This window comes from Ictidomys tridecemlineatus, chromosome 4, assembly GCF_052094955.1.
Source record: "Ictidomys tridecemlineatus isolate mIctTri1 chromosome 4, mIctTri1.hap1, whole genome shotgun sequence".
Taxonomy (NCBI): Eukaryota; Metazoa; Chordata; class Mammalia; order Rodentia; family Sciuridae; genus Ictidomys; species Ictidomys tridecemlineatus.
The window spans coordinates 51283587-51306957 of record NC_135480.1 but is presented as its reverse complement, the minus strand read 5'-3'; the positions used below and the strand labels follow the sequence as shown (position 1 = coordinate 51306957).

Here is a 23371-nt window from a genome sequence, read left to right as displayed (position 1 = left end):
GGGAAAAGAAAAAAACGTGTAAGTTTCAAAGCCACAAGAGTTATAGTCAAGGCATCAAGTGAACCCCCTGTCACATTTCCAGTTTTTTTTTTTCTTTAAATTTTGTAGTTGTAGGTGGAGAACATGTCTTTATTTTTATGTGGTGCTGAGGATTGAATCTAGTGCCTCATACATGCCAGGCAAGAGCTTTACCTCTGAGCCCCAGCCCCAGCCCCCATTTCCACATTTTATATGGTGCATTATAGTTGTACATAATGGAGGGATTTATTGTTACATATTCGTACATGCAAACAATGTAATAATATAATTTGATCAATGTCAGGCCCCAGAAAATGTTCTGTGTATATATTCCCATCACACAGTGAACCCAAGGACAGGGTTTATGCTTTTTTTCATCAATTTTCCAATGGCCAAGCCATAAGACTTGGCAAGAGGTAGATGCTAATGTCTATTTTGTTCCTAAAATTTAACTTTGTATCTAAAAGTGAAAGTTGTGGAAAGGGACTAGATTCTAGGCTCTTCAGTCTCTGGTAGCTCCATCCTTCTCTTCTACCCTTCCAGAAAATTGGAAGTCATGTCAATGGCAACCACGTGGCAAGAGTCCAAGGGCCCTTCACAGATATGGCGTCTGAGCAAATGCACTCTCAGACTCTCCTGCTTCCCAACTTAGAAAGGGCTCTCATTGCTGGCCAGACTTTGTTCTCATTTTGACAGTTGTGAAGGTATGGAATATTAAGACACTGAAAGATCACTACCCTTGAGCATAATTCTCATAAATGAACATGTACATTGGTCGTTAATCCCCGCCAGACAGGCTGCAGTCATCCAAGTGGGGTGGTGTAAATGATAGTATCCTCTCCAGAGAGGAGTCAATGCCAAAAACTTTGTTCTCTTCTGAACTGTTTTGTTCTTTGAAACAATACTGCTTTGATTTCTCCCATGGGAGCTGGTGCTCCATTTCCTTAACTGGAAAGAAGGGGAGACTTCATTTCCTGCCTAACCACTGCCCATTGTCCTGGCGGCTGGAACCTTCAGACATGCTCCTGGCTTGGAGTAGCAGCTAAGGCAGTATGAAGGGGCGTCTGAGGGCCAAGGAAGTGGGAGACTGGAGCCCTGCTATACTCCTTGACCATGAACAATTGTGTGAGGGACCAGGACTGGGGCTGGTCTAGTAGACATAAAAGCCCTGCCACAGCAGCCCACAATGCTCTTGGAGGTCCTCTTCTGAACTCTCCAGCAGTGCCTTGCATAGCCTTTTTCGTGGTTCACAGAAATTGCAGAACACACACAGGTTTCCATCCTCTTGTTCTCTAGGAAGAGCCAGGGACTCGAACTTCTGGAATCTCACATTGTAAACAGCTGATCTTGTCCCAACCCCTCACCCTCTTCAGGGGCTAGGGTTGTGGCTCAGCCTTAGAGCACTTGCCTAGCATGCGTTAGGCACTGGGTTTGAGCCACAGCACCACATAAAAATAAAATAAAGGTTATAGGGTCCAACTACAGCTAAAACAAACATTTAAAAACAAAAACAAAAACAAATCTCTTCAAGGCTGCTTTGACGTTCTCAGTTGTCCCCTGAGCTGGGGGGGTGGGGGTGGGCCACAGGACAGTTGGGCTGGGGCCAGTGAGCCCTGGTTCTCTGTGGTGAGGGTGCAAATGCTTTGCTGTGATCTGGCTCTAGGGAATGGAGTCCATGCCTAAGGAGGTTTTGTCTTTGGAAAGAGCTGGAACCTGTCATCCTCATAAAGAGAAGGAAGTCATGTCTCAGTACACTACTTGGCATGTCAGTACTTTGGATGGTAGGAAGATAGAAGAGTAGAGAATTTGCTTCTAAATTGAAGTAGAAGCCGAACATAGGGTCACCTTAGCTGGGAAGATAATCCTTGGCAGTCAGTAAGAGGGCCATCCTCAAAGTCTGGAAATTTCATTCCTATGGTGGGTGTGTACTCAAGGACAGATAAATCTGCCTCGGATGGGGGAGAAAGGTAATCCTATTTCCTTGGAGATTACTTACAGAGGGGAAGAGGTTTGGGAGGAGCAGGGAGAGAGAAAGAGAAAGAAAGACATCCATTTAAAAAATCAGTTGCAGTGGCAAAGCCGCAAGGCTACATTCAATGCATAAAGTGGACCACTGTGGCAGGCCTAGGTTGTCTTGTGATCAGAACTCATCAAACTCTAATGGGCTACTGGATCACCTGGGGATTCTGATCCAGTAGCTGTGGAGGGAGACCAGCTATTACTTTGCACTTCTAACAAGCTTCCAAGTGTACTAGATCAAAGCCTAGACTTTGAGTAGCAAGGATCTATAGCCTGACAAATGTGCCCTTGCTAGAGGGCACCATCACATTTTTCACTTGGGCTTAAAGAAGGTGATGTCATCAAGTAGGGGAGGGGTGTGGAAAGGTAGGGCGTTTCCAGATCAAGAGGCTGGTGGGAGCTAGAGGAAGCTTAGGGAAGTACCTAGGAGCCATGTTTTGCTTTGTTTTCACCACACTTAGAAACCAGCTCCAATTTCAATGAGCTGTTTAAACAGAAAGATTCAGGCTTATCCAAAACCTAAAATCCTAGGTCTTCCACTGACATTTGTCTACATCCCAAGACATTTCTGAGAGTAATTGTAACAGGGGTTCACTTGATGCTTTGACTATATCCCTTGTGGCTTTGAAACTTACATTTTTTTTTCTTTTTCCCTAAATGTCTCCCTGATCTTCTTTTCCCTCATCTTCTCCTTCCTGATCTTTCCTCTCTAATCTCATTTTCTCTGAATCACCTCTATGAAAGGCCCTATTTTCTGCGGATGGGCAGAATCACAGACTTTGGGATAGGAGTCCCCTGTGTTTCTCCTTTGCTATCAAAGCAATAAACTGTCCTTTCCGTTTTTCTCAAAACCGTGTTCTTGTTATTGGATTGGTACTTGGGACAAGGACCGAGTTTTCAACATCTTAATATAGTCAGGGTTCGAAACATTTTCCGCACTGATTTTTTTTTTCCAGCGCTGGTGACGGAACCAGGTCCTCTTGGATGCTAAGCAAGTGCTCTACAACTAGTGACAGCCAGCCCCAGCCCTAAAATTCACTTTGTGTGTGTAGGAATAGGGGGCATTTTTTTTAAAGAGCTTTTTTTTGGCCAAGCCTATAATTTGTGTATAGCAAATATTTTTCTTAGATTGTCCTTTGTAGCATTTCGAATCAAACATTAAAAGGCACATTTTCCTTTTTGACTTGTGGATTTTTTTTTCCACACACGAGTGTATTTTCTGTAAAGTTATAAAGTTTATGCATCAGGATTCCGCAGTTGCTTGGGCTTCCTCCAAGACCCAATACTTCATCTTGTATATATAATTCTGGATTCAATTTCTTAGATAGAACCCTTCAAATTGGGCATGGTGGCACATGACTATAATCCCCGTGCCTTGGAAGGTGGAGGCAGGAGGATCTCAAGTTCAAGACCAGTCTCAGTATCTTAGTGAGACCCATCTCAAAATTAAAAAATAAAAGGGCCTGAGTGCCACAGTTGGGCTGGGCAAAATAACTGGGAGGTGACAAGCAACTTGAAGGTTGAAACGGGAACTGCTTTATTATGGAACAACTGCGGTATATATACCTAACTGATTACACACAGCTTGACTCAATTAGCATCATCCAGATACAGCAATCAGCCGATAAGGAAATCTCCACCATCTTAATGGCTTGGTGGTGTTGCCTCACAAACAACTCCTCCTGGCAAACTGCCAGGCGCCATCTTGACTTGATTCGTAGCCCTCAACACCTGAGGACGTAACTCAGTGGCAGAGTACTCCTTGATTTAATTTCTAGTAACAGAAAGAGAAAGAGCCCTCCAATCCCATAAAATCTGGAACTTCCTCTGATACTAACAAAAGTCACTCCATCGCAAATTATGGACAATGTTAATTTATCTTTTCTTCTGGTTTATTTTTATTTTCTAGTTTTTCATTGTCAAGGTGGATTACTAGTGCAGTAAGTTTCTTCAAAGAATTCTCAACAGAGTTCTAATCACTACCACATTCCTTTCTTCTTTCCTCCACTAGTTTGTGGAAGTTCTCCCTTCACCTCTGTACTCAGTTGAGCTGTGAAACAACTCCAGAGGTCTGAGGGGAGAGGGAGGGGAACAGCTGGAGGCCATAGTGCCCTCAGAGGTGAGTCTGTGGGGGCAGGCGACTGATACCCCAAGGCTGCAGTTTTGCAGAGTGCCAAACTAGGTGGCTTCAAACAATAGTTTATTCTCCTTTAAAGATTCACTGCTCATCAGGCCCATCAAGGCATCTTCCATAGTTGATGGGGAACCAAGCTGAGGGCAAAATTCTCACTCCCCTTTCTTGGCGACTGTGTTCGCTAGGTCTGGGTCTTGCTTTTCTTTGGGATGTATAGGACAGAGAACCTTGAATCTCACCTACAAGGCTACAAAGCAGAGGGCGCAGGAGTCAGGTCTCTTCAGGGGTCATGGGGCTCCTGCCTATCCTCCTAAACCAGATGTGGGGTGGGGAGGACAGGTTTTTGGTCTAGGTAGCCCATGTAGCTCTGTGTTCTGTTTCTACCAATCCACTCCATGCTTGGACATCTCTTTGGTTGCTTTTTCTTTGGAAGATTGCTTCTAAAGCCAGTGAGGTGAGTGGGGACATTTGTAAATCCTGGTCTCTCTCCTGTCCTCACTGGACAGCTGGCCCCTGCTGCCCCCTCCCACAGATTTTGAAGTTGTGTCCTTCCCTTTCAAAACTGTGGATGGAAAATGCTCTTCTGGAGGACAGTGGAAGGGAGATGGTCCTCTCAGGAGACAGGAGAAAGGTGAGAGCAGGGGTATCAGGCAGTGGAGTACAGAGGGGCTGAGAATGGGCATTCTTTCTAATGACTATCCACCCAAATTCCTTCCAAAGTTTTTCTCCCACACTGTAAGCCTTGGAGGAAGTCAACACCTATTTAACAGACCCCAAAAGCCATATTCTGGCTCTGCTACAAGAAGCCAAGGTAGTGAAGGGTGGAGGCATGACACTCAGTCCACTAGCAACTGTGAGCTTCTGCCTGGGATTCTGTCTCCAGGAGAATTCTTTTAAGATACTTGTAAGAGAAGCCACAAGGACTAATGGGCTGGTTAAAAATCTCTTCTTCCCAATCAAGAATTTGGTACAAACTCCTGAGCCTTGTTAGAGGATGTCACACTTTTCAATAGTGGGGCATTTATGCTATAAAAGGGATGTAGTGGTGGGAATGAGTGGGATGATCAAAAATCTAATGCAGAACATTTGAGTTACTGGTGACCTTGAGAGTAGAGGTACAAAGGGTATTGAGGTTTGAGATTGGGAGAAAAGGAGGTGAATACAACATCAGAAATTTGGAATAAGATTTCTAAGTCTCTGTATATGATGCTAGTCCCTGGCCAAATTGGATTAATTATGGCTATAAAATAAACCCTGTGGCCAACCCATGCCCCCTAACCACGTCCTACCTTTGCCATCAATTTTCACCCTTGGCATGTAGCACTGAGCAGATGGCTAATAACAACACAATTTTATCTGAATACCCTTCAAGTCTCCTGAAGTCTAAAGTAGGTCGTTCACCTACCATTTTTGCTGTGATAGCTACCAAAAGCTATAAATTGTTAGAATTTTAGTGATGACCATCCCCACAAAAGGTTAGCCTTTCTGATCTCAATGGAACACAAAAATATTGGCTTTACCTATCACCCCTTTCTAGTAGGTGAGGCCTCTTTCAACAGTGCCCATTAGCATGATGTACTACTGCCTGCCTTGAAGGTTTCTGTAAACCATGACCAGGTTGTTCTTCTCAGGTGGCAGTAGTGTCCCTGCCCAAGTTTTAACATTAGGCCCACGATTGTGAAAAATCTTCCAAGGCTTGGGAGCATGGGTAAATCCTTAAGGAGTTTCCGAAAAATACATCTTAACCCCCATGATGAACATTTAGTTGAATAAAGATGCCAGATAATTTTACTGGACAATGGATTTTTCAAGAGGGGATGTGAAATCTTCCCGAGAACAGATTATTAACCTACTTCAGCCTGATAAGAAGATACCAGTTTTGGTTGCTATGCATAGATAGCAACATTCTTCTAAATTCATGAGACTTATGGTCTTTGATTACAGAAACTGTTGGTAGTTCTAATAAACTGACCTGAGAAATTACTCATTTTGTGTCCTATCATGAAAAAATAGTTTAAAAGTTCCTAAATCTTCAAACTGAGATGCATCTTCTAACCCTCAAAAGCTAACAATTCCCCATAAAGCTGCAGGTGCTACTGAAAGTCACATAAAAGTACATCAAGTATCACAATGTTTATTGATAGATACAAGTATATAAAATCAGGGCATGAACATGACTTGATAAATTAAGTAGACTTAATTTCAATACTATAATAAGAGGGACCAATTCAAATTCTCACCATTTGTTTCACACCCACAAAAACCACTTCAAGGGCATTAACGATCTCTCAAAACTGATCAGTTTGTGCAAGTAAACCATGTTTCTTTTAAAAAGACTTGTGCACTTGCCCAGGCTCAAGGATATTAAAATCTAGCACATAAAGCCCATTACTAGAGGTAGAAATACAGGCAATATACTATTACGGCAACAACCATCAATTACAGTTAAGAATTTTTCTGTAACAACCAAATGGATAATCAAATATTGCAACAACTCAAGTATTACTGAGCAAAGTGCATTTCTACAGTATTCAGTGTTGCTATTCAGTTTTCTAACTTAAAACAGCCTATGATAACTGGCAGCAAAGAAGGTCCTTGCAATAGACTGCCTCTGCTTAAGAACTTATGATGTAATTATTGCATGCTGCTAATATACTATCTAAACATTAAAGATACTCCTAAAATATTTGATGGCAGACTATGATTAAGACATTACACTACAAAAAAACCTTATGCAGAAGGAAATCCTAACTGACGTGCTTCTGCTTTAAATATCGTGAAAACATTACAGCGGAATGAATTTCGCAGTGGTTAGGTCAAATGCAGTTACATCATAGCAACAGTATGTTTTGCACAATTTAAGGCTTTGGCTGGTTCTTTAGTCAGCTTCTTCCTCTGATTCTTCTTCTTCAGCAGTTTCTAGCCAGGTTAGCCACTGATTCACCTGTAAATCAGATTTGTAATTATTATTCAACAGCAGGTTCAAGACATAACCCAAACCAAACATTTACCCAAGGGCAAAAGTCTTAAACCACATTTTGATTACTGCGAACAGTTGCAAATGTACTGTGTAAATCAGCCTTAAGTTTTAATTCAAGGTTAGTATGACATTTGTCCACTTACATTTCAGGAAATCTTTTTAGTCTCAAGATGATCCCTGGGAGGCTACTCTGTAACCCTTAGGAGTAAGGTAAGACGCTGTACAACAGTTTCCCAAAGCCTGGTCCCTTGGAAAACTACTAAACCAGAACCTTGATACTAAATTCTTTACTTACAGACAGAATAATTAAAAAATAAACTTCCAATCACCAAAATTGTTTAAGTACTTTTAATACAAAACTGTATTAAACACTTATAAACACATTATAAACATAAACCACTAGGATTTAAGCATAATTTCACCTCCTAGCTTTACTTCATGCTGCTAACTGTCCACTTTTAATAGCTTTGAACAGTACAAAATTATATGTATGGATTAAGAAACTTTCAGGACTATCTTTTGCCTGTATTTTAGTTTAAAAAAGAACTACTGGGGGCTGGGGTTGTAGCTCAGCTAGTAGAGCATTTGCCTTGCACATGTGAGGCACTGGGTTCAATTCTTGGCATCACATAAACACAAATAAAAATACAGGTATTTTTGTGTGGCTACAAGAGTGAAAAGGAGGGAAGCACACTACTCATTGAAATACTACCAACGAAACTGGAAAAACAAAAACCAAGAAACCCCAAACCAGATTAAAAAATTTACCTGGAACAAAGCCTTGCCTTTTCCTGGAAACTCTTGGGTTATATCTTCTTTCCAAGCCAGGAAAGCTTCTTCTTCAATAATTTCCATGTCATAGAAGTGAACAAAGAAGCGGAGTAACATGCCTAAAAAAAAAAAAAAACAACCAAAATCTCCACTTAGTGGGCCATCTCATCATGCACTGTCCCTGAACTCCTAATTCCTTTTTAACACCTGTCATCTCACCTTTTGGGAAATTGCTGTTGTAGCAGTGCACCTGCAAAGCATACAGGGCACTGACCTGTAGATCCACATGATCATGAAGGAATTTCTGCATCACTGGCTTGAAAGAAAGAAGCAGTTGTTTTTCCTGCTCTAACTGTTCTTTGGAAGGAGCAGAGGAAGAATCTGTTTCGTCGCTAGGTGGGCTTACTTCACTAGAAATATACTGTAAGAAGCTGGACAAAAAGAAGCCTTTTTAGAACCAAAGTGAGTTATCTGGCTCAAGAAACAGACAACTTTTAGCTCCCTGCCTTGCAGACTTATTCTCTAGCAAATAAAACATGGATTTTACTGTTTATAGAAGGCCACTCATCTTACCTAGTCATTAAGATGTTCACAAATCCTTTATCTACATGAAGTTTGGGAGAGATGTTATCTTTAATCCATTTATATATGGTTTGAGGGGATGGATCCAACTTTATTTGCTTCAAAAGTTCCTTCTCCAATTTGAGAAGTGGAAATAAGAAACTCAGTCCCTTTCCTTCCAAAATCTCCAACATGCGGTCCTTATTCTGATCAATTTCTGAAGAGATAAAATCATTTGCATCATTGAGTAGCAGTTCACTTTACTGGCCTGTTTAGAAAGTGCTCTACCACTGAGCTACAACCCCACAACCGCAAAATGAACTCTTAATACATGGATCAAGTAAAAAGATATGATAATCCCCTTTTAAAATAAGATCTTAAGATGTATCCAGGGCAACGTTTATTATTACTTGGAAAGGTAAAGTTGTCTGATCCACATAAATCCACTCAAGTTACCAAGAACCTCTAGGTTTATTGTTAACAAACCAGCATTCTCTTACCTGGGAGCATTTTCTGCATATTGACCTTGCTTTGTTGAAAAAGTTCTGTTAACCATTCTCGATCTTGTAATTTAGCTAATTGCTGAAGACAAAGTAAGAAGAGTGGGAAATGGGTGCCACTCTCCAGTGGTTGAGCTAGTTCTGAAATGCTCACCAGCTCTGAAATGATGGCACGAGCTGCAAACTGTGCTAAATATGATTTCACCAAGGGGATGTCAACCTCCAGTTTGGGGCACTGGTCCAATACGTTCAGAAAAGCCTTAGAAGGAACACACAACAGTCAGTTTGTTAAAGTTTTCAATGAGTGGAGAATTCTTATTACACAATCAGGAGAAGTATTCTACCTGCATGAAGTTGTCACTTGTGGCTATCCCTTCCTGTTTGAGTAAACTGATCAAAGAACTTGCTTTTTCTTTATCTTCATCACTTCTATCCAGTGACAGGATTATTACTTTGCTTAACATCTCAGGAAGAAAGTGTTTAGGAGCTCTCATTTCTCTTACACCATTAACAGCCTCATTTGCATTTCCACTGTTCAAATACTCTGTTACAACAGTTTCCTAAAAAGAATACAATCCAATTACTATTTGTTTTCTCTATTCCAAATATACCCCAAGAACTAAAGATTATTTATAGAACCACTGGATGCTTACAGTTAGTTTAAGTAGTTCTTCCTTTGACGGTGGTGGCTTTTTGCTAGTCTTGGCAGGCTTTTCCTGGATAAGTGGTGGATTAGTTTTGAGACCAAGCTGAGGTGTCTAAAAGATAAGCAACATGACAGATAAAAGGAACATGTGACATTAGTGGAAGAAAACATGAAGTTAAAAAGGAAGAATGATGTCATACTATGGGGCCTATACCTGTCCCAGAGGTGGTGTTTGAGTGCGTGGTGGTTGTGCACTAGGAGGAATCATGGTTATCTGGGGCTGAAGCTTTGGCACTTGATTTTTATTCATTAAGAACGACTGAGCAGGCCTCAAGCTAATCTGGAATTAAAAACAAACCATACCAGACATCCAAGTTAATACATATAGTTGGCTAACGTTAAATTTAACACTCTGATATCCTAAAATTAATTCTACAGACATGATATAATCTAGGGCAGAAATGTTTCTTAAAAACAAACTAAAAAAAAGTTTTTCAATATTAACGTAATATATTTAATTTCTGGCAAGAAAATTGAAGACCTGATCCACGGAAGAATAAGATATTGTCATAAACCTTACATTTCCATTGGAATTCTCCTAGGATTAGCATTATTAAAATAAAAACCCAGTAAATTAAATGAAGTTCAGAAAACATCTTGCTAAATCACTCTACTTACAAGGAAACCAGGAACAACATACTGACAACCATTTTCCTCACCCTAACTAATAAAGTCTTGCCCTCATATCTCATAATCTTCGCTCACAGGACGCTGGACATTCAAAGAAAGAAAAAGAAAGACAGAAAAAGAGAGAAAAAAAGAAAAGAACTCCAGCATAAGTCCTCTTAATAACGCGTCTTTTTATAATCATCGGGCAATAGATTTTCTGAATTGACAAACTACCATATATAAGTAACATAGGCAAATGTACCTCATCTGCATTAAGCTGTCCTTTCTTAGAAAACCGAGGTGGCATATCCTTCGACTGTCCTTGCAGCTGGGATAAGAGTCCCTGACTCTGGTTATGGTAGAGCTGGCTTAGCCCCTATTTTCAGAAAGGGAGAAAGAAAGTCTAGATAAAAAGGGGGTCCACAAATTATGGTAATCAAGTACCAAAGGGATGAGCCAAGCCATAGGGAAAGCTTAATTGAATTTGCCCAGAGAAAGTAAAAGATGAAACAGGGAAGAATAAAATCTAGCCTAACGATCAAAGTAATGTGACTTTACTAATCTTAATAAGTATTTCACTCAATTTGAAATAACTGCCAAGGATGTAAATTTAGTTTAGAAAGGACACCTAAAATAGCTGTATCTTTATATAAAGAAGCAAAATAAATTGACATTGCAATATTAACACTTGTTTCCTAATGCCTTCTTACCTGGCTTTTCATAAACTTGCCTCCCATCTCTCCAAACTGTGATTGTGTGGGAGGCATGATGTGTCCCCCATGGCCATTGAAGAGTTGATTTGAACGATGACGTCCCATGGTGGGTGAAAATCTATCCTGAATAACTCCTGGACCAGTTCCAATTCCACTACCTTAAAATACATACATGAGCAACTCTTAAAACTCTACTATTAAAAAATTTAGACTAATTTCTTAGTTTAACCAAACTTCTGTTCTGTTCAAAAATTACCTGGCATTTGTCCAAACATATCAGCAAGCCCTCCAAGTGGGTCCCTATCCATTTTCATCCTGGGTGGCATGAACGGTGCCTCCAGAAAGAAGTCATTTCTCATCCCTTGAGCCATAGGAGCAGGGATAAACACTCCTAGATCCTTTGAAAATGAGGTGAATAAGTACTTTCATTTTTGAACACTATTTTACTGAAAACTAAAATTAATATTGGGGAAAACAGAAAAACCTACAGAATGTTAGACTGCTATGTTTCTGTAAGAACTTCCCACTGACAATCTCAAATAGATGGGGAGGGTTTGTGTCCCTGTGCTACTATAAAAATACTTCAAGTCTATTTGATTAAATACACACATATCTTACTTTTACTGCATCTTGACGGATTTGATTGATCGTCTTTGGTCCATTGTCAAGAAAAGCCTTGCGAGGAACCCAATGGTGTTCTCGCAACTCTACGGTATCCTGTAATTTAAAAGTGTAAATTTCATTTTTATATTCCTGAACAGAAAAACTCAGCTTTACCAACGTATTCAAACAAACCAGTTTTACCTGCAGCAGGAAACGAATCCTCGCTGGCAATTCCTTACTTAACATCAAGGAGCACATTCGGGCAAAGTACTGATCCATTAAGGACTGATAAAAGAGAAAAATACATAATTGAAAGATCTAAAATAAATGTGTACTGTCTTAGGCTTTTAAGACTCCTAAACTATCACCAAGGTAAATGACCATGGCAACCCCCTTTAATGTCAAAAAATAAAGTACATATACTGCTTTCATCAGCAACATACACACCTTAGCTCGTTCATGGTCTAATCTAGGTCCCACTGTCCTCATTATCTGACAGAGGCACTCCAAATCCTCTCCCATATCTTTGAGTTGGACTCTCTTCTTCTTTTCCAAAAGCTACCAAAAGAATGAAAGGCCAGTGTTGACAAAATTTTAGTTATTCTGGGTTATGTAGTATTTTGCTTTGCACTGATCCATTCATAGTTCCTACAGCATCTAGTATAGTTTTATTGATTTGTTTCAAGACAATCCCTTCAACATTTACTTTATAAAACACACGGCATATTTTCATATTAAATATTGTTCTACAGCATTTAGTTTTGTTGGCCATCTAAATATTTCACTAACCATCCACTAACTTGTTTTTTAGTTGTAGTTGGACACAACATCTTTTTTTAAGTGGGGCTGAAAATCAAACCCAGGGCCTCACACGTGCTAGGCGAGTGTTCCACTGCTGAGCCCCAGCCCCACTGAATCTACTTTCTAAGATGGCACAAAACAATTGTAATTGACTCAATTCCTCCCAAAGATGCTCTCATTGATTATCTTAACTTAAGTGTAAATTCCCAGTAATACTTACTGTTTTGATGCACTTATGAAGGATAGATTCATGAATAAGATCAAGCTTGCCAAGTTCTCCAATGAATTTGATGTTCCCCAACATCTTGATCTTAGCAATGGCTCTCTGTTCCTCCTCCTCAGGGAGGAGGGGATTTTCACGCTTATCATAGACTGAAGGGGGAAAAGAATAAAGCCAACACTTAGAATTAGGTCGAAAATATACTGTACGTAATTAGTATCAAATATAATTTTTTGGTGTGGTGCAGGGAATCAAACACAGGTCCTTGCTTATGCTAAAGAAGCACTCTACATTGAGCTACATCCCAGCCCTCAAATATAAACAAATTCTTACCATCAACATTTCTGGTTCGGTTTTCAAATTCATCTTGTAATTTGGAAATTAGGAGGCGTCTGAATGTCTGAAAATAAAATAAAAGGCACAGGCTTTATTAACGACATCTTTCAAATCAATTTTAAAATAAGCAAATAAAAGTCACCACATACTGTGCTTTGCTTCTGTCCCGGCTGACCCTCTGCTGCTGGGCCATCAAAGTTTGGTGCATCTTCTGCCAATCGCAGACATAGCTGAGCATACAGTGAGCTATACTTTGGCTCTTCTAGGGCTTTGTCCACAATCTACAGAGGAAGTCATTTATAAAAATAAATCAACTGGCAGCTTTTCAAACAAGTCCTTTTATGACCATTTTTTTGGGGTAGTCTTAAATCTCATGATAGATTATTTCTCTTTGCTTCTTTTATTGTTAAAAAAGACCTCATGTATTCTCATTTCTTCCCCTACCACCAAGTTGGAAAAGACACTGGAAGGCTGGGGATGTAGCTCAGTGGTAGAGCACTTGCCTAGCACATAAGAGGCCAGAGGTTCAAAGGGGTGGCGGTGGTACTGGGGTGTGTGTGTGTGTGGAAAAAGGCACTAAAAATCTTTTGCTATCATACAATTCATTTCTACAAAAGGAAAACAAATAGCTTGCTGATAGCCCTTTGAACACAGTATAAACAATTTAAACTTCACTCTTATATCTTATGACAAAGCTAATCGTTCTGTTTTTATTACTATCAGCATTCAGAAACACATGTCCATCTAACTCAGACCTCAGGGTTAAGATATGATTAAAGGCAAAAAACAAAAAAACAATCTAGGGTTAATATTTTTGTCTTCCCAAGTTTCCAACGTTTAAAACTCACCAGCAGTATGACCCCTTTAAGGATGAGTTTAGACTCTACACCCACATTGAGGAGCTCAAGGCATAGCTTGTCAAACTTTTCAGGAGTAAGCTTATTGAGTATGCTGGGGAAAAAAGAATCACATTTGAAATATCAGCAAACAGAATAAAGGTTCTTCCTTGTCACTGTTGTTTAGACTATAATATCTGTCAAATTGGGGGTTCCCAGCTGTCTGACAACAAACCTTTTTCAAAACTAAGAGCACAAAGGCCTCATTATCAGGGACTAAGCAGAGACCATTAGCTGTGATAGTTATACTCCCTAGTATAATGGGGTTACACACTAAGCCAAGATGGAAATGCCAGGACAACAGGCTTATGGGTATAACCAACTGACTAGAACCAGCAGTACAAATACTGATGTGATTCTCTTCAGTTTAAGACTATTTGGGATACTGTGAACATTAACATTCACTAAAATATATTCTTGGGCTGGGGTTGTGGCTCAGTGGTAGAGAGCTCACCTAGCACGTACGAGGCCCTGGGTTCAATCCTCAACACCACATAAAAATAAATAAAATAAAGGTACTGTGTCCAACTACAACTAAAAAAATAAACATTTAGAAAAAAACATGCTCTCTGGGCATGAACATTACCTTACGAATAGTATAACATATATAGTATATAAATACAGCTAATCTATACTTCTTCCTTCTTGTGAAAGCAGATTTTAAAACTTACCCTCTTACTTTCCTGAAGATTGCATCATGTCGTTCTTTTTCATTTGCGGAGTTGTTTGCTGCGGAGTTGTCATCTCGTCTAGTGCTTCGTGCAGGAATCCATTTCTGAGCGTTTTGCCCTGGGGTTTTCCCCAGGAACTCGCTGATTAACGTCAAAAAAGAGACTCATAAATCAAGAAAATGTGAAACAGCAGCCAGTTACACACCAAATGTCACACTGATCAGAAACTCTACCAAACAGAAAAATCTATGCTATGCTTTCTCTACTTGCCCCACAACAAAGTAACTCTGGATATCATTGATTCTCAAATAGTATGGTATATCAGAATCATTCACAGGGCTTCATAAAACAGATTGCTGGGCCCACTCCAGTTTTGCTTTAGCAGGTTTGGGGTAGTGCCTAATAATTTTCATTTCCAGTATATATTCTCAGATGATGTTAATGCAGGTGGTCCAGGAGCCACACCTTGAGAACACTTATATGAAATATGATCACGAGATATTAAACACCTTGCATGAATAATAACTGATTTCAAAAAATAACATCATTAAAAATAACCCAAGAATAAGCAGTTTCAGAGTCCCAACTCACATTAGATGATCTATTTAAGGGATGACCAAGAGTTAATCTACTATTAAGTTGATGTTTTTACATGTTTACCATACCTGTTGCCAGCAGTCTTGGGATAGTGCTGAGGTGCACCCCTACTTCCTCCTCCGCCCGAAGAAGCACTATTAAAAAAAAATTTTTTTTCTTCATTATACCAATCATGTCTCATTCTAAAGGAATAAAGGTTATTTAAAAAAAAAAAACTTCAGAAATTACACCACAGATGAACTTGGGCCTTGAGAAAACATTAATAATTGCATTTATTCTTTGAGTAATTAATGAGAAAACTGTCAGTAAACAAAACAAAAAACAAACAAAAAAAAACTTTAGGACTTTAAAAATTGTAGCATGTTAAGTCAGAAATTAGTGAAGTGACTTCTTATTTTGTGATCACTTTTCCAAACCATCACCCTAAAGAAATCTACACATACCTGAAACGAGAAGCACCCCCTTCTGCAATCGCACTCTCCACTTTGGCGGCTTGACAACGAAGAATCTTCAAAAGAATAATATTAATGGATAGGGTGGGGAAGGGAGGGGATGGGAGAAATGAAAAACCTAGAATGAGAAAGAGCATCAAAATTAGACACTGCTCACACACAGATCTATAAACCTTCATTAAATAAATTATTTCAGATCCTGGCACTGCAGTTGATTTAACTTTCACTGCATTGCAGGTCTCATAACACTAAAAATAGAACGTACTCAAAAAACAAATGGGCAAAATTTTTTTTTTTTAAAGAAACTGCCGGCTGCTCAAGGACGCAAGACCAGCCCTCGAAGACACACAAGAACTCAAACTGCTCAAAACCAAGCCACATGCTACTATCTTTAAAACTTAAAAGATAACTTATCAACACCTAGAACACTAGGTGGGAATTGTCTGCTCTCATAATTGTGCTGCCTCGGTGGCGAGCCGCACCGCCTGGACAAGGCCTAAGGCGGCTCCACTTCTTTCCTCACTGTCCGTCCCTCCTTCTCGCAGAAGGCATGTTGTGTTAAGACTCGCCGACGGCCCAGGCGTGCAGGCACTCGGCAGGCGGAAGACCAGGGCCGCAACATGGCAGCAAAACCTCCGCCCCGTTTTCCCTTCCTGGGAACAATAGAGCAGCAGATTCCTCCCACCCCGGATGGAGTTAGGTAAGTGCTACCGACAGGCGCCCCGCGAGGCCGTGGGTCCCTCGGCGGTAGCAGCGGCGGAGGCCGCCCCCGCCGGCTCAGCGCCCGGCTCTTTGTTCTCGGGGCAGGAAGGCGGCCTCCGGCCCACCCGCCGCCTCCGGGTAGGCCCCCTCCCACCCATAAATCCCCCGGGACTGACAGCCGCCTCGCCATTGCCTCCGCGGGCCGACAAAGGGGCCCAAGCCCTCACCCTCTGCCTCCCCCCACGAAGGGCAGCCGGCCGATAGGCCCCGCTTAACTTCGCCCCGCCGGGTGGCCGGGCTCCGGGACTCCTGCGCGTCGCTGGTCCCGCGCCAACGGCTGGGCCCTGCCCGCGGCCCATCGCCCTCCCGCCGCGGCGCGCGCCCGCGCCACGCTCGCCCGCCGCCCAAGCACACCGTGCCTCGGCCTGCCTGGCCTCGTCGGCGCACCTTGCCAACACCCGACACGAAGCGTAGTCAAGTTGCAGTTTTCCTTCTACTCCATCAGAAACGGCAAAGGAGAGCAAAGCCCAGGAATTTCCAGGTGCCCCGAGTGCAGAGGAAACGCTAAAATAGGGTCGCCCCGCCCGGTTCCGCCTGCGGCCGCCATTTTGTACCACTCGAGAAGAAGCGACCGGGGCGGCGGCCATTTTAGAGCGCTCCGCTCGGCGGCGGCGACTCCACTCACCTTCACCGAGAACTCAGCAGCTGCCACCGCAGCTGCCTCCTCAGGATCCGGTCGTCGGGGACGGGGAAGGGAGGGGGAAGGGGAACGGAAAACAAAAAAGGGGGAGGGAAGGGGGAGGAAGGAGTCGGGGACGGCTTGAAACTCTCAGCTCAGAGGAGTCCCTGCTGCAGCCACCACCCGGTACCAGCCGCCACCTCCATAGAGCTCCAACTCGCTGCTGGCGCTGAGGCGTGTCAGAAGCCGAACTTATCACTCTGGGGCAGCCGAACCCACCAGAGCCGCCCCGAATGGCTCCTTCGCCACCCAATCAGCAGCCTGGCTGCCATCTGCCACCAATCCGCGCAGGCCGGCGGGGAGGAGCCAGAGGGCCAAGCTCGGTTGCGGCGCAGCCCCGCCGCAGTGCGCAAAGCCTTATTCGCGAAGGCTCTGGGACCAAGCCAGTGGCGTAAGGGGAGCCGAGCGTTGTTGAGTTGCGGGCTGCTTGCGTAAAAGCTGGAGAGCCCTTTTGAGTGCGTTGGTGTGGTTGCCTCGTCTTCCTGCATAGGCTCTTTGTTCCCAGAATCCGGATCCCGAGCTCGAGTTGTACACGATTCTTTTCCCTCCTCGTTTTTGCTGCTGCAACCTGGGAAGAAAACGCACGATTTTCCTACCTTACCCAACCCCTGTCCGTGGCGTGTCTGAGCACTGATTTCCCTGGCGCCCCTAGGGAGCTGAGGTTGCCCAGCGTGGGCCAGGCGTCCTGGGACCAGCCTGCAGTGTTGAGGCCTGGCGCCCCCGGGGCGCCGCGCGAGGAATCGCTTCAGGTCCTCGGTTTCGGCAGGCTTAGGGGTAGGGGATCCAGGGATAGGGCTGAGGAGACGAGACGAAAGCGAAAAGCCCCAGTACGGAAAGAAAACATTAAGCTCTTTATTGGCCTGCCGTCTGCAAAGTGAATGAGAAAGAGATGAAAGGAAGGGGCTTATTGTCCTGGTACCTCTGGTTAGAAACAGCTTTCCGCAAAGGAACATCTGGCCACCGGTCACCGAAGAATGCTCAGAATATGCCAGACTTGTTCTGAAGAAGTGTTGGTAGAGCGCGGGGCGCTTGGAGGGTTTTAAATTGCTCACTCTTGGTTTTTGTTTTTTTCTTGTTAGCAGTTTTATTTCCATTTTATATAAAGTCCACGTTATGACACAGGGTTAGGCTTTTCAAAGCTGGCAGGTTGAACTATTTATATTTCTCAGGTAATATATTAAAGGAGAGGGTAAGTGTTCCACCATTTGCGACATTTTAGCTTTACAAAAATGGAGTCATGTTTCTATATATTTTAACAACAGAAATGTCCCCTTCTCCATTTTGAGCACAGTTCTTGATACAATGTAATCAAAAGAAAAACTGTGATATCCTGAACGACTTAGTGTCCAATGGAGGGCAGGATTTTCAAAGACCCAAACTTAGGTTTGACATGTCAAAACAGTTCTAGGTGTTCCAAATACCTAGTCCTGAATACCGTTTTCATAACAGATGCACTATCCTGAACATTTAAATCTGATAATAGAAGGGAGTGGTGTGGTTCTGAAGGTTTTTGACACAATTCTGCATTTTTAGATTTTTGCTATGGAATAGGAAAAATTCTCCACCTTATTGTTACTACAATTATTGCTACTAAATCAATTTCACTTTATTTTTAAGAACTAGAAAAATGCATTTTTATTCATAAACTTAATTGTGTGTTAAAAAAAAGGAAACATTTTTGGGAAAGATGCAAATTTTGTTTCAAATACAAGAGGTTTCATGTTATAATTTCAGGACACTTCTAGCTTCAAAATAATACCAGAATAATATTTGTTTATACTTTTTTGTAGGATTTTGAAGTTGCAAAAAATACTTTCATATGTGTGTTTTTACACAACTGGTTTACATTCCTCATGTCTGATAATGAATACATTTATCTGATAGTGAGAATGGGCTTCAGAAACACTATAGTAACCTAGACATCAAAGTGAGTAGTTACTTAGCCCTAAAACTTGAATGTTCTAATAATTAAGGAACTTGAAACTGAATGATTAAAAATTAAAAAGATTTTACTTAATCTTTAATGTTTGCTAATAGTAAATCCCTCTGCTATAGGCTTTTAAAATATGAGTGTTTGTGAGAAACTGGACTGGGAAGGAGTAACCCAAAGTAGCAAAGAAAATGTAAAAGTGTAGATGAAACACAATTTTTTATTTATCTTTCAATCAGTGGGGATAAAAATATTTTCACAATTTCAAATGTTTTCATCACATATTGGATACCTGAAAATTCAAGTCATTGTCTGGAATTTTAAAATTTAGTTCATAGAAAACTGAATTAAACATACTTCCAACTGCTAGTTTTACACTTCTATTTTGTCAGCTTTCTATAAGGCTAAAAAAAAAAACATGAAAGAGTCCTGTCTTGTTAACATATATTTTTGCATTGTTTTAACAAATGTTATATGCTGGTAGTTATTCCAGTGCATACTACTTCTACAACATTTCTATCCTCTGTGCCCCAATCTTCCAATCTAAATCCAATACTGAATTTCTAACAGCCTGTTGATCAGAGAGGCAAATCTGCAGCCATATTTAGTTTGGGCCACATTAGTGTTTTTTGTTTTTGTACTGGGGATTGAACCCAGTACAAAACCAGTTTGAACCAGTAAGTCACATCCTCATCCCTTTTTATTGTTTTGTTTAGAGACAGGGTCTTTCTGAGTTACTGAGGCTGGCTTTCAACTTACTATTCTCCTGCTTCAGCCACACCAGCCACTGGTATTACAGATGAGCGCTACTGCGCTCACAACCCAGTGTGTTGAAACTTGAGTTAATTGACATTTAAGTATTAGGAGATTGTATATATGAACCCAGATTTCCATCTTTTCAGAAAAAGTCTTAAGAAGTGGCAATAATGGGCCTGAAATTCACACAGGGCATAGGAGCCTCTTGTATATGTTTTCCTCTTGGAGCTGGGCATGTAGCTCAGTGGTAGAGCATTTGCCTTGCATATGTGAGGAGGCCCTGGGTTTGATCCCTATCATTGAAGAAAAAGATTATTTTCTATAGTCAAATCTAACTTGATTCAGTCATTTATGTTCTTGTCTGGCCTTCTTTATAGTCACTTTGCTTTTTCTAGTTGCTTGTTCAAATTCACCAGATTCAATATGTAGCGGATCATCTTCCTATTTTAAGGAAAAGGAGTCAGACCCACTGAGGTGGAATATCTTCTCTACAACTTGCTGTGTAACGTTGGGCAACTTTAATTGCTCTCTTGTCTTCAGTTTTTGAATTTGCAAAATGGTAATGATGATGGTATCTATAGAGTTGTAAAGATTAAATGAGATAAAGCACACAGAGTAGACCCTGACATAATAGTTAATGTTGGGTCAATAATCATGAGTAACCAGCTGTTTCACAATGTATTATGCTAGAAATTTGACTTTATATTTTCTCTTTCCTTTTGATCAGGTTTAATTTTCAATCTGCTATTGAGTTCTGGTATTACTTTTCTCTAAATGTTTCTTTCACTCATCTTCTTCCCTATAGTATTATTGCATGCATGCTTATCCAGGCCTTAGAAGTTTTTCTCCTGAATTATTGAAAAATCCTTGTTTGCTTGCTACAGTCTTTTCCCTCTATAGTCTATATACTCATGTTAGTCTTCCCTAAAACATTCCCTCCAACATATCATTACTATGTTTAATAATCTTGATGCTTCACTGTTTTCTACATCTGTTGAACTCAACCTTGGCTGTACAGTGGAATTACTTGGGGACTGCATCTAAGGTCAGACAATCAGGTTCAGACAAGTACGAATATCTGAAATCCAGAATCTAGAAATCAATAATATTTAAAGGTCTCCATGTATTCTTTCTTTTTTTTTCTTTTTAGGTATACATGATAGTAGAGTGTATTTTGACATATTGTACAAACATACAGTCTAACTTATTCTAATTAGGATCCCATTCTTGTGGTTGTACATAATGTGGAGTTTCACTGGCCATATATTCATGTATGATTCATTCTATTATCTTTCCTATTCCCAACCCCTCTTCTTTTCATTCCCCTTTGTCTAATCTGCTGAATTTCTAATGGGCAGTCAAGGGTTGAGAATCTCTATATCAGGTCAGAGCATTATAGAAAATTAACATTATTGTTGAAGAAAACCTTAGGAAAAGGAAACTGCATTCCAGAAAAGAAAAGGGGTGTTCCCCACGGAGGGAAACAGGCATTAGAAACCAGGGATCTCAAGTCATATGCTTTTTTTTTTTTCTTTCTTCTTCTTTTTTTAAAAGAGAGAGTGGGAGAGAGAGAGAGAGAGAGAGAGAGAGAGAGAGAGAGAGAGAGAGAGAGAGAGAGAGAGAATTTTAACATTTATTTATTTTTTCTTAGTTCTCCGCAGACACAACATCTTCGTTTGTATGTGGTGCTGAGGATGGAACCCGGGCCGCACGCACGCTAGACGAGCGCGCTACCGCTTGAGCCACATCCCCAGCCCCAACAAGTCATATGCTTTTGCTTGGCTTTCAAGTCCTTCATATTCTGTTCCTCTTTCATTGGTCTTATTTTTCACCACTCCCAGACACCCAATCTTCTTCTGGGGAGCCAGTTAGACTGGTATGGCTACCCCTAAAAATTCATTCCTACTAATGTCCCATTGCTTCCAATTTGAGGCTACTCTCATTTATTTCTTCTACTGATTCATTCCTGACACAGATATTAGTGTTAAAATTTCATTAGCTCGGGGCTGAGGTTGTGGCTTAGGGGTACACCTAGCATGTGTGAGGCACTGGGTTCAATCCTCAGTACCTCATATAAATAAAAAAATAAAGGTACATCAACATCTAGAAAATATTTAAAAAATTTTTCATTAGCTCTCCCCTAACTGAATAGCATCTGAATTCCTTAGTTTGGTATAAAAGGCCCTTTTTAATCTGGCTTCAGATTACTTCATCTCTCCTTCATTCCCACAGTTAACCCTAATCTAATTTTATGATACACAAACTTTGCTCCGTTTTAACACCAGTGTTAAATATTATATGATTAAATTTTGTTGGTCTTTGCCCATTTGGAAGAAAAATAAATACATTTAGTTACTATACTAGTGGCTAAGCAAGGAGCTTAGATGTAACCTGTTTTCAAGGAGCTCACAATTTAGACAAAGACAAGATAAATACACTAGTTACAAACAAGAGAAGGAATGGGTGAAATCAATGATAAATAGGACAACCAAGAAAAAAATGCTATAAGATCTCATAAATGGCTTAACAGGAGATGAGGCTGTGGCCATCCTTTGTTTAGCACCAGAATGAGATGATAATTGACTACATAGGCAAAGAAAATTCTTGAACATATGAGAACTATGATCATTTTTGTTTAAAGCCAATAACTTTTCATTGACACAAGTACTGTTTTTTGGGGGAAATTAACCTGTGGCTTGTATGAAGTAAATTAAAGGCAAATTTGGAGATAGGAAGACCAGTTAGAGGGCAATATACTCTATTGTTTTTATGAGGCTTATATTCATCTTCCTTCCAAAATTATAAGGTTCTAGTGCTGGTGGTACAAGATAATATTCACTTCTGTATGTGTAAATAAATCTGTATTACCAATAGATTTATTTACACATACAGAAGTGAATATTATCTTGCTGACATTTTATTGATTCATTTTTCTTTAGGATTTTTTCCTATCTCATTGGCTCTTTCAACAGTTTAGCTCAGTCTTTGTTCTGTTTTCTGCCTTGTTTGATGTCCAAATATTGAAGTACCCCAAGGATTTATTCTGGACCTTCTGTTTCCTCTGGGTACTTTCCCCAAAAGTAATTTATCTATTCTGTGATTTTAAATATCAGTGTTATGATGATTACTTCCAAATTCATATATTCATCCCTAATCCACACTTCCCTATCATGGAAGCTCTAAATGTATATCACATGTACTGAAATGTCCACTAAAATTTTCTCTTGGATATCTATTAGGTAATCCAAATCTAACATGTTCAGAATAGTCATTCTCTATTGGGTGCAGTGACATATGCCTGTAATCCCAGCAACTTGGAAAGCTGAGGCAGGAGGATTGTGAGTTCAGAGCCAGCCTTAGCAACTTAGTGAAGCCCAAAGCAACTTAGCAAGACCCTTTAAGCAAAATATATAAAAGGGCTGAGGATATGGCTCAGTGTTTAAGTGCCCCTAGGTTCAATACTCAGTACAAAAAAAAAAATGTTATTCTCCTATTGTTCATCATCTGCCAGTTGCTAAGACCAAGAGTCTTTGAATCAGTCGTAATTTTTCTATTTCATCTTCCATATCCCATCCATCACAAGTTTTGTCTCCAAAATATATCTAAACTTGATCCGCTTTGCTTGGTCTACATGGCTGTCACCATAATCTAACCACC

The 23371-nt window shown here is 40.7% G+C and overlaps 1 protein-coding gene and 1 non-coding gene across 2 annotated transcripts; both read right to left on the bottom strand.

Moving 5' to 3' along the window:
* Nucleotides 1-6274: 6274 nt before the first annotated feature.
* On the bottom strand, nt 6275-17118 carry Eif4g2 (eukaryotic translation initiation factor 4 gamma 2; the record flags this gene model as incomplete). The annotated part of the gene is made up of 22 exons (XM_040284745.2): nt 6275-7115; nt 7920-8041; nt 8142-8353; nt 8496-8700; nt 8984-9242; nt 9328-9543; nt 9637-9741; nt 9844-9969; nt 10561-10674; nt 11009-11169; nt 11268-11409; nt 11630-11728; nt 11816-11899; nt 12062-12172; nt 12636-12787; nt 12969-13035; nt 13121-13252; nt 13820-13922; nt 14539-14679; nt 15204-15269; nt 15579-15643; nt 16975-17118. Coding segments are annotated over 22 exons (2892 nt in total), but the record flags the coding sequence as incomplete, so codon positions are not given.
* LOC120890218 (small nucleolar RNA SNORD97) lies at nt 10365-10507 on the bottom strand. The gene has a single exon (XR_005734459.1). It is a non-coding gene; the product is annotated as a small nucleolar RNA SNORD97 (small nucleolar RNA).
* Nucleotides 17119-23371: the final 6253 nt, after the last annotated feature.